The sequence below is a fragment of the Staurois parvus genome, unplaced genomic scaffold (assembly GCF_062004578.1).
Source record: "Staurois parvus isolate SC_StPar_1 unplaced genomic scaffold, SC_StPar_1.0 ptg000491l, whole genome shotgun sequence".
In the NCBI taxonomy this organism is placed as follows: Eukaryota; Metazoa; Chordata; class Amphibia; order Anura; family Ranidae; genus Staurois; species Staurois parvus.
In genome coordinates, this window is record NW_028318287.1 from 1325831 (window position 1) to 1339545 (window position 13715).

General features: G+C 44.1%; 1 protein-coding gene across 10 annotated transcripts in view; it reads left to right on the top strand.

The window, feature by feature from the left end:
- NFIA (nuclear factor I A) overlaps window positions 1-13715 on the top strand; it is a 535857-nt gene that overhangs the window by 475045 nt on the left and 47097 nt on the right. For all 10 annotated transcript variants that reach the window (XM_089689685.1, XM_089689684.1, XM_089689680.1 and 7 more), the window contains 2 exons: window positions 95-260; window positions 13050-13141. In XM_089689685.1, coding sequence (XP_089545811.1) covers window positions 95-260; window positions 13050-13141 — 258 coding nt within the window. The remainder of the gene's footprint in view (window positions 1-94; window positions 261-13049; window positions 13142-13715) is intronic.

A 13715-nucleotide genomic window follows, 5' to 3' on the forward strand; every position in this document is an offset into this window, starting at 1 on the left:
GTATGACTGTTGAATATTTTGGTGTAACTGTTTATTGTATACCATTCTCTATGTTCCATCTGCTTGAGCCATTTGTGTTCTTGTTGTTTCATAGCCCAATGGTAGCAGCCAAGGCAAGGTGCACAATCCATTCCTTCCGACTCCGATGTTGCCACCGCCTCCTCCGCCACCTATGGCTAGGCCTGTGCCTCTGCCTGTGCCAGACACAAAACCTCCAACTACGTCTACAGAAGGAGGAGCCACTTCTCCCACCTCGCCGAGTAAGTAGCCCATGTTTCAATGCATGCTGATTGCTTTACAGTGACTTTATTGTCCATCATGGAATAATATAGCTGATAATGACAGGGGTAAACCATGCATGGGGCAGGGACACCCAGGAATGGGTTCCCTAAAACAAACAGGAAGCTCTTGTATTGTACCTTCTGTCAGTATTCTGTCAGCAGTCTGCCTTTTTGCTCAGCAGCAGGAGAGAAAGCCCTGAGCACAGCTGAGTGTAAAACTGAGGTCCAACTACCAGGTAAGATGTGGACCTAAAAATGAAGGCTTTATCCCCCCCAAAGCTCTACAAAGCCTCCAGGCTCCAGGACCCAGTAATGGGGTCACCAAAACAAAGGCGGCTCTTGTATCTCCTTAGTGTTCTGTAAGTAGTCAGCCTTTTCACCCAGCAGCAGGAGAGAGAGCCCTGAGCATTGGTCAACTCACATATAGAAAGCCCTGAGCACAGCTGAGTGTAAAACCGAGGTCCAACTACCAGGTAAGATGTGGACCTAAAAATGAAGGCTTTACCCCCCCAAAGCTCTACAAAACCTCCAGGCTCCAGGACCCAGTAATGGGGTCACCAAAACAAAGGCAGCTCTTGTATCTCCTTAGTGTTCTGTCAGTAGTCAGCCTTTTCACCCAGCAGCAGGAGAGAGAGCCCTGAGCATTGGTCAACTCACATATAGAAAGGCCAGCGCACAGTTGAGTTTAAAAATGAGATCCAACTACCAGGTAAGATGTGGACCTAAAAATGGAAGCTTTATCCCCTCTCCCAAAGCTCTACAAAACCTGTGGGCTCCAGGACCCAGAATACAGATTATTAAGATTCTGGAAAAACAAAAAGTTTGTTTTTCCCACATCTGTCCCAATCCTGGAGCCCCTCAATATATATGGTGAGGTGAGTAGGTGAGAAACCTAAATGACAAATATAAACCTTCCACAATTCTGGCAGCTAGTGCCTAACAATACGGCCACTCATGCTCAGTCATGTCATAGTTTAGAAAGACTCAACCTGATAAGGGTTCTGTTTCTGTAGTCCAGTGTACCTGAGCTGTTCTGTCTAATGGCGTGTGCAATGAAGTAGGTAGGATCAGGCACACAGCTCATGAGTGTTTGGCACATACTGCATTCAAAACTAGATCAGAGGTAGCCGTGTCTACAGTTACCCCATGAAAGTGTGCATGAGCCAGTTCAGAATAGATTTTGCGAGTCAAGTTTAAACTCATCTTCCTGGGGCCGGGCTCACATCATTTATTTAAAAGCTTCCAAGAGAGAAAAAAAAAGAGCTTTCATATTCTCTACTTGCACTTTACGCAGGCTGAATTTATTATCAGAAATACCTAAGGTTGGACTTGCACAGAGGACTTCCAGCATGGTGGAGCTGATAATAACAGACTTCAGATACAGCAAGCTGTCCCCCCCTTTTGTTGGAGGGAGCAGTAATTTATCCACACTAAAATTGGAGGGTTTACACGAAACCAAAATCTTTCAGTTTAGTTCAGTTTTAGTCTTTTTTAGTTATACACTGTACGTCAAAATGATCAAAGTAAACCATTTTATGCTTTGTGTGAATTTTCTAAAATCCCAGTTCTTTGATGTGGTTTTATATATTATGTGTACATAGGGGTAGCCATTGATTTACATTCTCAGTTTACTGGTAGTTTATCATTGATACTTGTAGGCAGGGGCGGACTGACTATTTGGGAACTCGGGGCTCTGCCCGAGGGCCCAGGGTCAGTAGGGGGCCCCATAAGATGCCCCTGGTACCTTTCATAGGCCCTTTAGGGTGTGGTTTGAGTGTCGGCGAGAACACGGGCCCCATGATTCCCTATTGCCCGGTGGCCCCATGAGTTGTCAGTCCGCCCCTGCTTGTATGCTTCTCATATACCAGTTGAAGCATAAAGATTCTTTTTTTTCTTAGTAGTTGCTAAGTGATGATGCTGACTGTAAACGGGGACTTCCCATCTGGAGGAAGGCTGGTATTCATTCATAAAAATACAAAGCTTTCTGTGAATGGCTGAGCGAGGCTCAGCCCACCTCAAATTTGTTTCGGGAACAGGAATTCCCCGTCCCGGAGCACAGAAAGTGGCCGCATTCTTTAGCAATGGAAACATTTTTTTTTATGTCAGTTTGGCCGAAACAAGCTATTTAAAGTAATAATTTAAAGTAATGCAAAACCTGGAGTTCGGCTTTAGATGGATACCTACAGCTGATACTGAGGAAAATGGGTGAGGGGGTCATTGTGGATCCAGAGGAGTATTTAGCGCCTATGGTCCAGTGCATAGGGCAGCAGGGTTACATTACAATTTTGGATACTTCTGGACAATGGTGGATGAATTCAGCAAGAGAACTAAGTGTAGGGTTATCAGAGTACAGGGTATGTAGAGAAAAGTCCAAAGTAGTTGCTGGTGTGTTTAGTTAAAAACGTTTTGCCGCCAGTTGCGCATTTTAGTGTTTGGTTTTACTAACATTATCACATGACACAAGGGGTGGAGCTTTCTCAAACGGCCAACATCTTTAAGTCATGCCAGCACAGTAGTATGTTTAGTTATGACCTTGGAATGTTGGAATGTTACCCTATCTTGCAAATCAGTCAGCTTCGTCACCACTCATTCCCCCCAAGAGAAATACTGTAATAAAGACCGCTCACTGCTCCTCCCTCCTTGTACAGGGTGACTGGTCTTGTCTCCTCCCCCTCCTATAAATCTCTGCAGGCAGTATGTAGTGGGTGGGGCCTGATGGGCCCCTCCCACAGCTCGAATCTCTGCACTGGCTATGTACAGTGTAATGATGTTCTCCCTGTGATGTTTTCAAGGTGATATCTGGCTTTGTAAAGGCACTAGGTTCACACAAAGCAGATTTATGTCCTTTGTAGCTATGGATATATACTTAAATAAAGGTTTTTGTGCCTGGGGTTTAGCTTTAAGATGTTTACTTGACATCAGGTTCACTTTACAGTGAATTCACCCATATGGGGGGGGGGGAGATAATTTACGGCGTGTTCGGCAGTCAGGATGGGGACAAGCAAATCCCTTGCTTCTCCTGGAAACTGATGAGTGAGCCTTGTTATTTTTCTAATCTCTTTCCCCGGTTCACCGTATAGAGTAAATTACATCAGCGCTGTTGGTAATGTGCTGCTGACGTGTCAGATCCTGCAGAACGGCTATGGAGCCAAGCTGAGGCGTCCGGCAAAAAAAAAACAAAAAAAAAACGGTGGGTGATGAATAAGTTATAGTCCTGAAAGTGAAGTGCGCCTGGCAGATTACAGGAAGCACTCCAAGTAAAAGCCGCCTAGCAGCAGATAAAAGAGCGCTGTTGGGTCTCAGGTGTATTCTTTATATGATGTCGCTCCCAGAGGACATGGAGTAGGTTCTGGCCATGGTAGAGTAGAGGTGTTCAGAACCGTCCAATGAGCTCTTACTCTTCAGAACCTGAATGGAGACTTTCATTGCTGTCATAGATTCAAGAAAATAAGCTTTCTGCTTTGTTGAGCCTCATGTACAAAATCTTATAACTTTGAAATTGTGTTATTTTAGGGCAGGGTTCTCTAAACTTTCTAACCATAGGGCCACGTTACTGTTCTTAAGACTTTAGGGGGGCTGGATTGTGGCCAGCTGGGGTAGAAAATGCCCCAGTGTCAGAATAAACAATGCTTCAGACTTGGTTGTCAGTGGAAGTAATGAAATTATGTAGCACCTGTAGTCAGCAGGAGGAGGACGCTCCATAATTGGTATAGGTGGGGGGAATAGTGCCAATTCTTGGTATCAATGGGAGGAATAGTGCCCTATCCCTGCAGTCATTTGTGACCCATCATTGGTGTCAGCTGGAGAATTAGTGCCTCATCATTGATGTCAGTGAGAGGAATGATGCCCCATCACTGGTGTCAGTAAAAGGATTAGTGCCCCATCATTGGTGTCAGCGGAAGCAATAGTGCCCCATCATTGGTATCAGCAGAAGAAATAGTACCCCATCATTGGTGTCAGTGAAAGGAATACTGCCCCATCAGTGGTGTGAGTGGAAGGAATAGTGCCCCATCATTGGTGTCAGCGGAAGGAATAGTACCCCATCATTGGTGTCAGTAAAAGGAATACTGCCCCATCATTGGTGTCAGTGGAAGGAATAGTGCCTTGCACCACTGGAAGGATTAGTGCCCCAGCCGCAGTTTGGAGACCACTGCTTTAGAGGCTTGGGTGCGAGCCTTACCTGCAAGTTTCAGGACCAATAAATTGCACAGTGAATTCCAAAGCAGTGATACTGCTGAAAGGCTCCTTATGGCTACTTTGTCCCAAACTACATTGCCAACCTCCTCTCAGAACATCACCCAAACTGTCCTCTCTGCTCATCCCAAGACCTCCAGCTCTCCTCTGTGGTTACCTCCTCCCATGCTTGCCTCTAGAACCTCTCCCATCCTTTGGAACTCTCTATCTCAATCTCCCTTGCTGTCTTCTACTCACTTTATGATCCTTGAGGGAAGCCTTCCCTTCCTTACCAAAAAAGTGGACTTTTTCCTGCTCCATCAACTCATCCTCCAACAGTTAAAACATTTTGTATCACTTGCCCCTCTGTCTGTCTCCCTTTATTTGTAAAGCACTACGCAAACTGGGGTTGATTTACTAAAAGCAAATAGACTGTGCACTCGGCAAGTGCAGTTGCTTCAGTGCTTAATAAATGAGGCGAAGCCTCACTTTACAAAGAATCCCCAATCACATGCAAAGAAAATGAAAAAACAGCATTTTTGCTTGCAAATTATTGGATAATGGAAGTCAACAAAGCTTCTCCTCATTTACTAAGCTCTGGAGTAACTGCACTTGCAAAGTGCACAGTCTCCCCATCTTTCTTATCCTCCACCAATCACAAAATCAATTCCACATGCATAATGTCCTATATAGTTTATCGCAGTGCAGTAGACACCATTCTCAAGCTCTGGGCCAAACTACAGGACTGCTGAGTGACAACACAACCAATCATTCCTGAAATGCAAAGCTAAGTGTCGAGCAAACAGCAAAAATCACAGATGAAATACATATGAGACCCCTTTCACACTGATGGTCCGATCTTGTCCTCCTGTCAGTTTTTCAGGCGTACCCAACTGAGCTATCAGTATACCTCTATGGACCACTTTTCCGCTGACATCCGCCGGCACCCAATCTGATTCTGTAGGCCAAAAACAGATGAATGGGAATCCGTTCCGCATCCGTCCGGTGGACTTGATTGGATGACAGTTGGGTGGAAACGGACAAGCGGTCCGTTTCCATCTGACCACCCCATAGGAAATAGCAGGCTGTGTCCGTGTCCATTCTGCAGCAGCGGAGTGGACACAGACCTGTCATGCGCCTGCTCAGCGGGTATCAGCGGAGAAATCCCGCTGACGGGTCCGCTTCGTCTGAAAGGGGCCTTAGAAAGCAGTATTACCTACCAGGATTTGTATTTCTGTCCTTTCAGCTCTGCCACCCAGCACAGACCTGGTAGGGCGTGAGACCTAACTTTTCTCTGCTTCAGTTCAGTAATGCATACAGGTCTTGTCCCTCCCCCAGCCTGTGATTGGACAATGAAAGGGAAAGCAGCAGACTGATTAGCTCATATTTTTGTCATTCTGCTCTCTCCTCCTATCAGCATGTTTCTTGTCAGCACATGAACTGATTGGCTCCTTGTGCTGCTTCTCTGTCCCCCAAGTACTTGCACTGCTTGAATTTAATGATGTATTAATGAATACAGAGCTGCCTAAACTTATGTCATACCTGCCACCTGTATAGTTTTTTTGTTCATTTTTTTCTTTTTTGAAACGCTGGAAAGCTCTGGATGGGGGTTTTGGGACTCTGCAGCAGACTTGCTGGCTTTAGAGGTAGCTGGGAGCAACCATAGGGGCTGTGGTCTCTCCAGGAGGATGGGCCTTCCCAGCAGCACTGGGCTAGACTAGAGTACAGAGTGCACTTTGGGATGCTGTTGGAGGTTAGGGGCACTATGGTGGAGGTGGGGGGGTGTTAAGGCTCTGTAGCAAGCTAGCAGATTCTGTGTGAACTAGGGGGTCTCATGGGACCTGGGGAGGTTGAGGGGCATAGTGGGTCACCTGTATAGTTGTATACCCTGCATCGCTAAGCCAGTTCCCTGGGCTCAGTTTAAACGTCATGTATCCAGGTAGGTCCATAGTCAAAAATCACCACTTGTGAAAGAGCTAACAAACCAGATTTTTTTATTGTCCTCTTTTAACAAAGTATCATGCATGCTTTAAAACCAAAGACTGTGACTACGGCCTCTGTTGACGTTGCTCCATAAGAGACGGCTCGTTTGCTGATATTTACGAGTTCGCTTAAGCTCTATTTCATAATTAAATCAGCGACGGCCGTGCGATAATTTGCCATCATTGCTTGCCCATTTAATTATTCCTGAACGAGAAGGAGGTGTTTGCGAGCGGCTAGCCGTAGTGCCGAGGATTGTGGTCACATTTAAACCCTCAACGCTGCGCAGGAATGGGTTTGACACCCTGAACTCTAATGTCTTCACTGTTAAAGATCCAATTAGCGTTTCCTAAAAGGAGCCGAGATTTTAAGTAGCGTATAAAAAGTCTCTCTTCTATTCCGGTTAATATAGTTTCGGTTTGACCTTTTCGCTGACTTACTTGAGATACATATAGGGCAGAGCTTGTTATAGTTGTGTGTTCCAGCTCTTTGCATTTTACAATAAAATCAAAATTAAAGCTGAACTTCTTGCAAATTTAAAAAAAAAAAAAAAAGCATTGAGCATTTGTACAGAGAACTACTCTATCTTGATATTAGCCCCCTGTAATCCATTGCGCAGCAGCACTCACACTGGAAGAGGAAGAGGCAGAACTTGGAATTATGCAGGCCATACACGGATCGAATTCTGAAATAATTTTCTTTCGAAAATCGTAACTAAGAATTTGGAATTTCACACCATTAATGGGCCACAGCATTGTCCAACTTTTTTTCCAGCGGCCCTCGAATTTGAGTGATTGAGCGTATTACAAATTTAAAAAAAATAAAAAATTTCTAATCATTGATGGGAGAATTGTGCGAGAAATATAATTGAAAATGAAGTAAGCATGAGCTGTGACCTGGAAAGATTCCCAGCCACAAAAATTATTTTCTTTAGCAACATGAAGTGAAAATGAACGCTTGGTTGGTCGAATTTCAGATTACAAAACACACGAAATTTCAGATTTTCTAAAGAAAATTTGTCCAGAAGTTGACCCGTGTATGGCCTTCCTTAATCACAGGTTGTTCCACGCACATGTGCTGACAGGGGGAAAGATCAGAGTGAGCAGAGTTGATCAGTGTGTACGGCCAGCCATGCATGAGTTGAATTCTGAAAGAATTTTCTTTTGAAAATCTTTTCTAAGAATTTGCGTTCGAATCTCGCACCATTAGTGGGCCACAGCAACGGCCGATTTTCAAGCGACCATCGAATCTGAGTAATCGGGCATGTTGAAAACTTTTGTAAAGAATTATTAATTTCTTAAACAATCATGGGAGAATAGTGGGAGAGATGTCATTGAAAAAGAAACTAGCATGAGCTGTGACCTGGAAAGAAAAGAAAGTTCTTGGCCACGAAAATTCCCTTCTGTAGCAACATGAGGTGAAATTAAAGGCTTGGCTGGTCGAATTTCAAAATCAATGGTGGCATCATCGGATTACAAAACGCACAAAATTTCCAATTTTCTAAAGACAATTCCTTTGGAATTCAACTTGTATGGTCTGCATAGGGTTGGCCACACACTGTACAATTTTCTTGTACAAATTTCCTTCAAATTTACCAAAACCATATAATATGAAGTCAAACCTAAACATCTTCAATTTGCATGCAATCAGACGGGTCCTTGTACTACATAGTTGAAGGTAAATCTAAAGGAAAATGAACAAATAATTGTATAATATATGACCAGTTTAACTCAGATTTTTTAACATTTTTATCCAAAACCATATAATATGAAGTCAAACCTAAACATCTTCAATTTGCATGCAATCAGACGGGTCCTTGTACTACATAGTTGAAGGTAAATCTAAAGGAAAATTAACAAATAATTGTATAATATATGACCAGCCTAACTCAGATTTTTTAACATTTTTATCCTGGAAGAACCCTTGAAATAGTGTTTGGGTGTCAGCAGAACCCCTGCTAAATATTATTTTATCTACAGGTCTTGACACATAAGCATGATCAGTAAGTTTTGTAGCATGAGGAATGTGGCTTAGCTAGATAATTTGACCACATGTGGGGCTTATCTACTAAAGCTGGAAAGTGCAACATCTGGTGCCGCTCTGCATAGAAACAAAGCAACTTTCAGGTTTTATTGTCAAAGCTTAATTGAACACGCTGAAGTTAGAAGCTGATTGGCTACCATGCACAGCTGCACCAGATTCAAAGTGCACCAGTTTTAGTATTTATTTATTACAGGTACTTATATAGCGCTGTCAATTTACGCAGCGCTTTACATATATATTGTACATTCACATCAGTCCCTAACCCTCAAGGGGCGTACAATCTAAGGTCCCTAACTCACATTCATACATACACATACTAGGGACAATTTAGACAGGAGCCAATTCACCTACCGGCATGTCTTTGGAGTGTGGGAGGAAACCCATGCAGGCACAGGGAGAACATGCAAACTCCAGGCAGGTGGTTCGGATTCGAACCAACGACCCTTGTACTGCCAGGAGGAAGTGCTAACCATTTAGCCACTGTGCTGCCCCAGTTTTAGTAAATCTCCTTCAGAGGGTGTCACTTTACAAACCCTCCTGCTCTGTACCATAATATGAATCTTAAAACAAATAATAATAATAATGGCCAAAAATAAAATGTAGGCCTTTAACATGTACTGCCCCCCTACAATAGTGGTCAGGTAATAACTGCTTCTTACACTGTAGTTGAGTAGAAAAGCCCATGTACATTAGTGGTCGGTGTATTGGGCATTCCCTTACATTGGATGCCAGTGAAAAATTGCCCTTACACATTGGTGGTCATTGTAACCATGAATCAGCCACTAACCCCAAGGAACCCCTAGCAACCTCTGGTTTTCCATTGTCCAATCACACACTTCATTCCTTAAAGTGGAAATAAACTTCCGCTGTTACACACAGTAAGCAGGCAGGGCTTTTAATTCAGAAACTACACCTACCTGCCTGATTACAGAAATCCCAGACTGTAAACTGAGCTACACATGCCCAGAAGAGACGTCATCCTGCGCCGGCCAATGAAGATGGTGGAAAGCCGGCACAGAGGAGAAGATGCCTGTACCAGTTAAGGATTATTATTATTATACAGGATTTATATGGCGCCAACAGTTTGCTCAGCACTGTACAATATAATGGGAGACAATACAGCAACAATACAGTTCAATACAAGAGGGATAGGAGGGCCCTACTCCTTGGAGCTTACAATCTAGGATCATTGGAAGGCAGAGCTGAATCACTAAACTTGCTGAACAGAATTGCAAATCTTTAGAAGGAGAACCTCACATTGTGGTTCCTCCCACGGACCCATATGTCACTACAGAACGTACAAGCCATTGGAAGGAACCACGATGCCAGAACAGGTATTCAGCACACTCGGAAATGTCAGACACCTGAAGTGGCCGAGGATCTGCTACATAGTGGAATGTTAAGACATGAGAACCAGAAATGTAATTTTACATTCTTTGTTTATATATAGTTACGTTTCCTGCTTTGCTGGGATGAATAAGTACAGAGATGCAGAAGGACTGAAGTTCAAAAATGAACTTGGCTAAGGTTGGTGCTCTGTAAAGGCGCCACTGCTAATCTTCATTCATTTCAAAAGCTACGTTGCCCAGAACATCCTTTTCATCCTACACACTTCTGAACATGTCGGATTTCTAGTGCCCAGTCATGCGCTGTGGTCTCTTTTGCTTGACCCTACATTCTTGCTGGACAAACATATGATGTTGGAGCCAGCGGAAGGAACCACAGGCACTCCTGTTTCTGTTGCTGGCCCCTACATGCTTGCTGAACAAAGGTATGACGTTGGAACCAGTAGAAGGAAGCACAGAAAACAACCAGGACCCCAACAATGCATATGATGGCAGAAGAGGATTCTCCTGGCACTTTGGCTCTCAGAGAGAGTAAATATGGTAAAGAGATGGTAAGAGAGAGAAAGAGATGGTGAGAGAGTAAAGTGGGACCTCCAAGAAAGGAAACAATGTCAGCTAATTTCTCTTTATTGATCCATCCAAACAAGACTGTTAAAAGCCAAGCTTACCCAGAACTGATATTTCAGTTGCTGGTAGCCATCTAACAGTTTCTTCTATCTCTCAGAGACTCTATAGGTGAGATCTCTGTGCTGAGTTTCCAGGTTTGAACCCTCATGTGCCCGTTAGGAGACTTCTCCCTGCAGGATTTTTTTTTTTATATTATGGAGAACACACAAAGATCCCATATGGACTAGAACATAGGCAGTAATTACATCTGGCAGATGTTGCTGTTGGAGTATCCAAGGGCTGACTCTATCTTTCACCTTTAAAAGGACTGACCCTTTAACCCTTAACTATCTGTTACCATTTGAGTAAGGGTGAACTTTTTATGGTATTGATGTAATGTGAAGAACCAAGGATTAATGCATATTCTGTGCATGGCCTGCAGTGCCACACATCATGTGACATGGCCCCGGCAAATTGCCCTACATGTTAATCACTTCACAGGAATGTAACGGGACAGCTTACAGAATGTAAATGACTTTGTGGGCTAGTGGTCTTGCTCCAGTTCTATTTGCAGAAGTGTTCAGCTATAATATAATTATTTGAGCACTTAAGTCGACTCATGGCTCACAAGCTTCACAATCATTTCCAATGGCCTGGACCGTCTCCAGCTACGCAGTAACGCTTTGAACCTGAAATTGATTGTTCCTTCTGCTGCCACTATGCAAAACAACGTGTCCCGAATTTACACAGAGATCGCCGCTTTCCCTTCACATCCCCCCATCACTTGTTTTAGAAAACTAGACACAGGATTGACATTTCAGTATATTACAGGAGAACTGTAGACCATTTAAAAAAAGGAGAGTGGTTTGAAACAAGTAGATGCTTAAATGACCAAATACAATACATCAAGTAAATGTAAGCCCAATCCTAAGAAAAGTCTCATATGATCATTAATATGTTTAATGTAATTTCAAAAGTCATTTTCTATATTTGTAAATCTGCAGTTTGAAATAACACCTGGTGGTCCCACGATCAATCTCACTTCTCTTCATAGGGTGACAATGCTCTGTGTCTGATTTCCAATTGTCTTCCTATGTATCACCCTGTACCATGCTCTTCCAATAGACATTATAAGCCAATGTTTCTCTTCCTGAGGAACCCTTGAAGTTATTTTCAGGTCTTTGGGAACCTCTGCTAAAAACCTTACATTGGTGGCTAGGGGAAGAATGTCCCCCTGCACAGTGGTAGTCAGAATGCCATCCTTACAGACACCTAAAAAGATCATTGGTGTCAAGTGGTGCTGGCCCTGAACTGTGCAGGCCACATCAAACAGAAGGTCAAGGTGCAACAGCTCAAAGAATCCCTAGCAACCCCTGGAGGAATCCTGGTTGATATTAAGGGCTGCTATAAGAGTTGGTGCCGATGCGCGTTGCCCATTGTTGTCACTATTAAGAAACCGGCCATGCAGCCAGCACTGGACATAGTGAAGAAGAGGGGGTGGCCATGTGAAGGACCCATTTTCATAAAGAGAGGGGCTAGGCAAAAATGAGCATGACATGGTCAAATCATACAGCGTATAGGGGTTTAAAGACCAACAATGGGACTTCTGAAAATTCTTAAAGTTGGTCTGTAGTTGGCCTGCTAGGGTTAGCTGCTTGTTTATTCTAGAGGGGAATAGAGGTACTTTTACCTACCTATCCTTTGCTCCCCTGGCAAAAAGCACTGCCCTCCTTTCCACTGGTGAAGTGTCCCTCATCATCATCACATCCAGTCATCAGGACCTTAGACCACTGTAGCACGGGGGAGAAGACACTGTAGGGACCAGTCTAGCAGCATGGAGGAGTGGAAGATCAGGTGAGAAAATATTCTATTCTGTGCCCCCTAGACCTAAATGAGCAGTTAACTCTTGAAGTGCAAGTGCAGCCTCAATGCCAGGGAGAATTTTCACATTTTCTAGAGTTGGGCTTTAATGTGTCCCTTTTGTTTGTAATGTTGAAAGGTGTATGCTACAAGATTTCTCCAGGTCCTCCCCCATCCTCTGGAACTCACTACCCCAATCCATCAGACTGTCTCCTTCCCTCCTCACCTTCAGGCGCTCCCTGAAAACCCACCTCTTCAGGGAAGCCTACCCCACCCTCACCTAACAGCCGTTCTCCTTCATTCCTCCTACCACTCCATCCCCCACAGCCACTTCCTCCTGTACCATTACCCCCTCCCTCCTAGATTGTAAGCTCGAAAGAGTAGGGCCCTCTAACCCCTCATGTGCTGTTTGTAGTTGCTGTACTGTTTCATGTATTGTCCCCCCCTCTATTGTACAGCGCTGAGCAAACCCGTTGGCGCTATACAAACTCGATGTAATAATAATAATAATTGGCATCACACTGACACTGACTGAGCAAAGTGTCTCCATAACGTCACTAACTGCTTATGAATTGATACAATGCATCCGGTTAGAAAGTCGTACATACTCATCCACTACATATAGGCAGGTGGTCTTTAAATCCATCAACGTTTTATTGGTTAGATGTTCACTTGCTGTTTTGCCCTATAGAATATTGTGTTTGTTTTTTTCTGGTTTGGTCTTTTTCTTTACTAACTTTCACCCCTTTCTCCTCTGCAGCCTACTCAACACCCAGCACTTCCCCAGCAAACCGATTTGTCAGTGTTGGACCTCGAGATCCAGGCTTTGTAAATATTCCACAACAGACTCAGGTAGGTGATGCCGAACACTCCAGCTCGTCTCATTTTAGTGTACCTTTTCAATAGGACAAAGGGTGGGTGAGGAGAAATGTATGCGGTTCATACACAGGTGGGCAGAAGGCAGAGTTCAGACTCTCTAGAGCCCTGGCGCTCAACCAGCAGGCCTTTTGCACTTACTGTGTACCTACCGGCACTTAGTGCATGGCTAACCCACTGACTTCAGTACTTTTTGAGTCAGTGATCAGCCACAAGCACTAAGATCAGGAAATCTGAATCCTTGCTGTGAGACACTTGGAGTAATGGGTAATTTCGATCACAATGACAACCAGACAACTAGCATTTTCAGAAAGAGAGGTCATCAATGGTTCATGCTCATTACCAGGGGTGGACTGACAACTCACGGGGCCCCCGGGCAATAGGGGATCATGGGGCCCCTGTGTCCTTGCCCAAACTCAAAAAAGCCTATGAAAAAGGTACCAGGGGCATCTCATTGGGCCCCCTACTGACCCCGGGCCCTCGGGCAGTGCCCGAGTTTCCAAATGGTCAGTCCGCCCCTGCTCATTACTATGCATCCTCTTTAATGCTT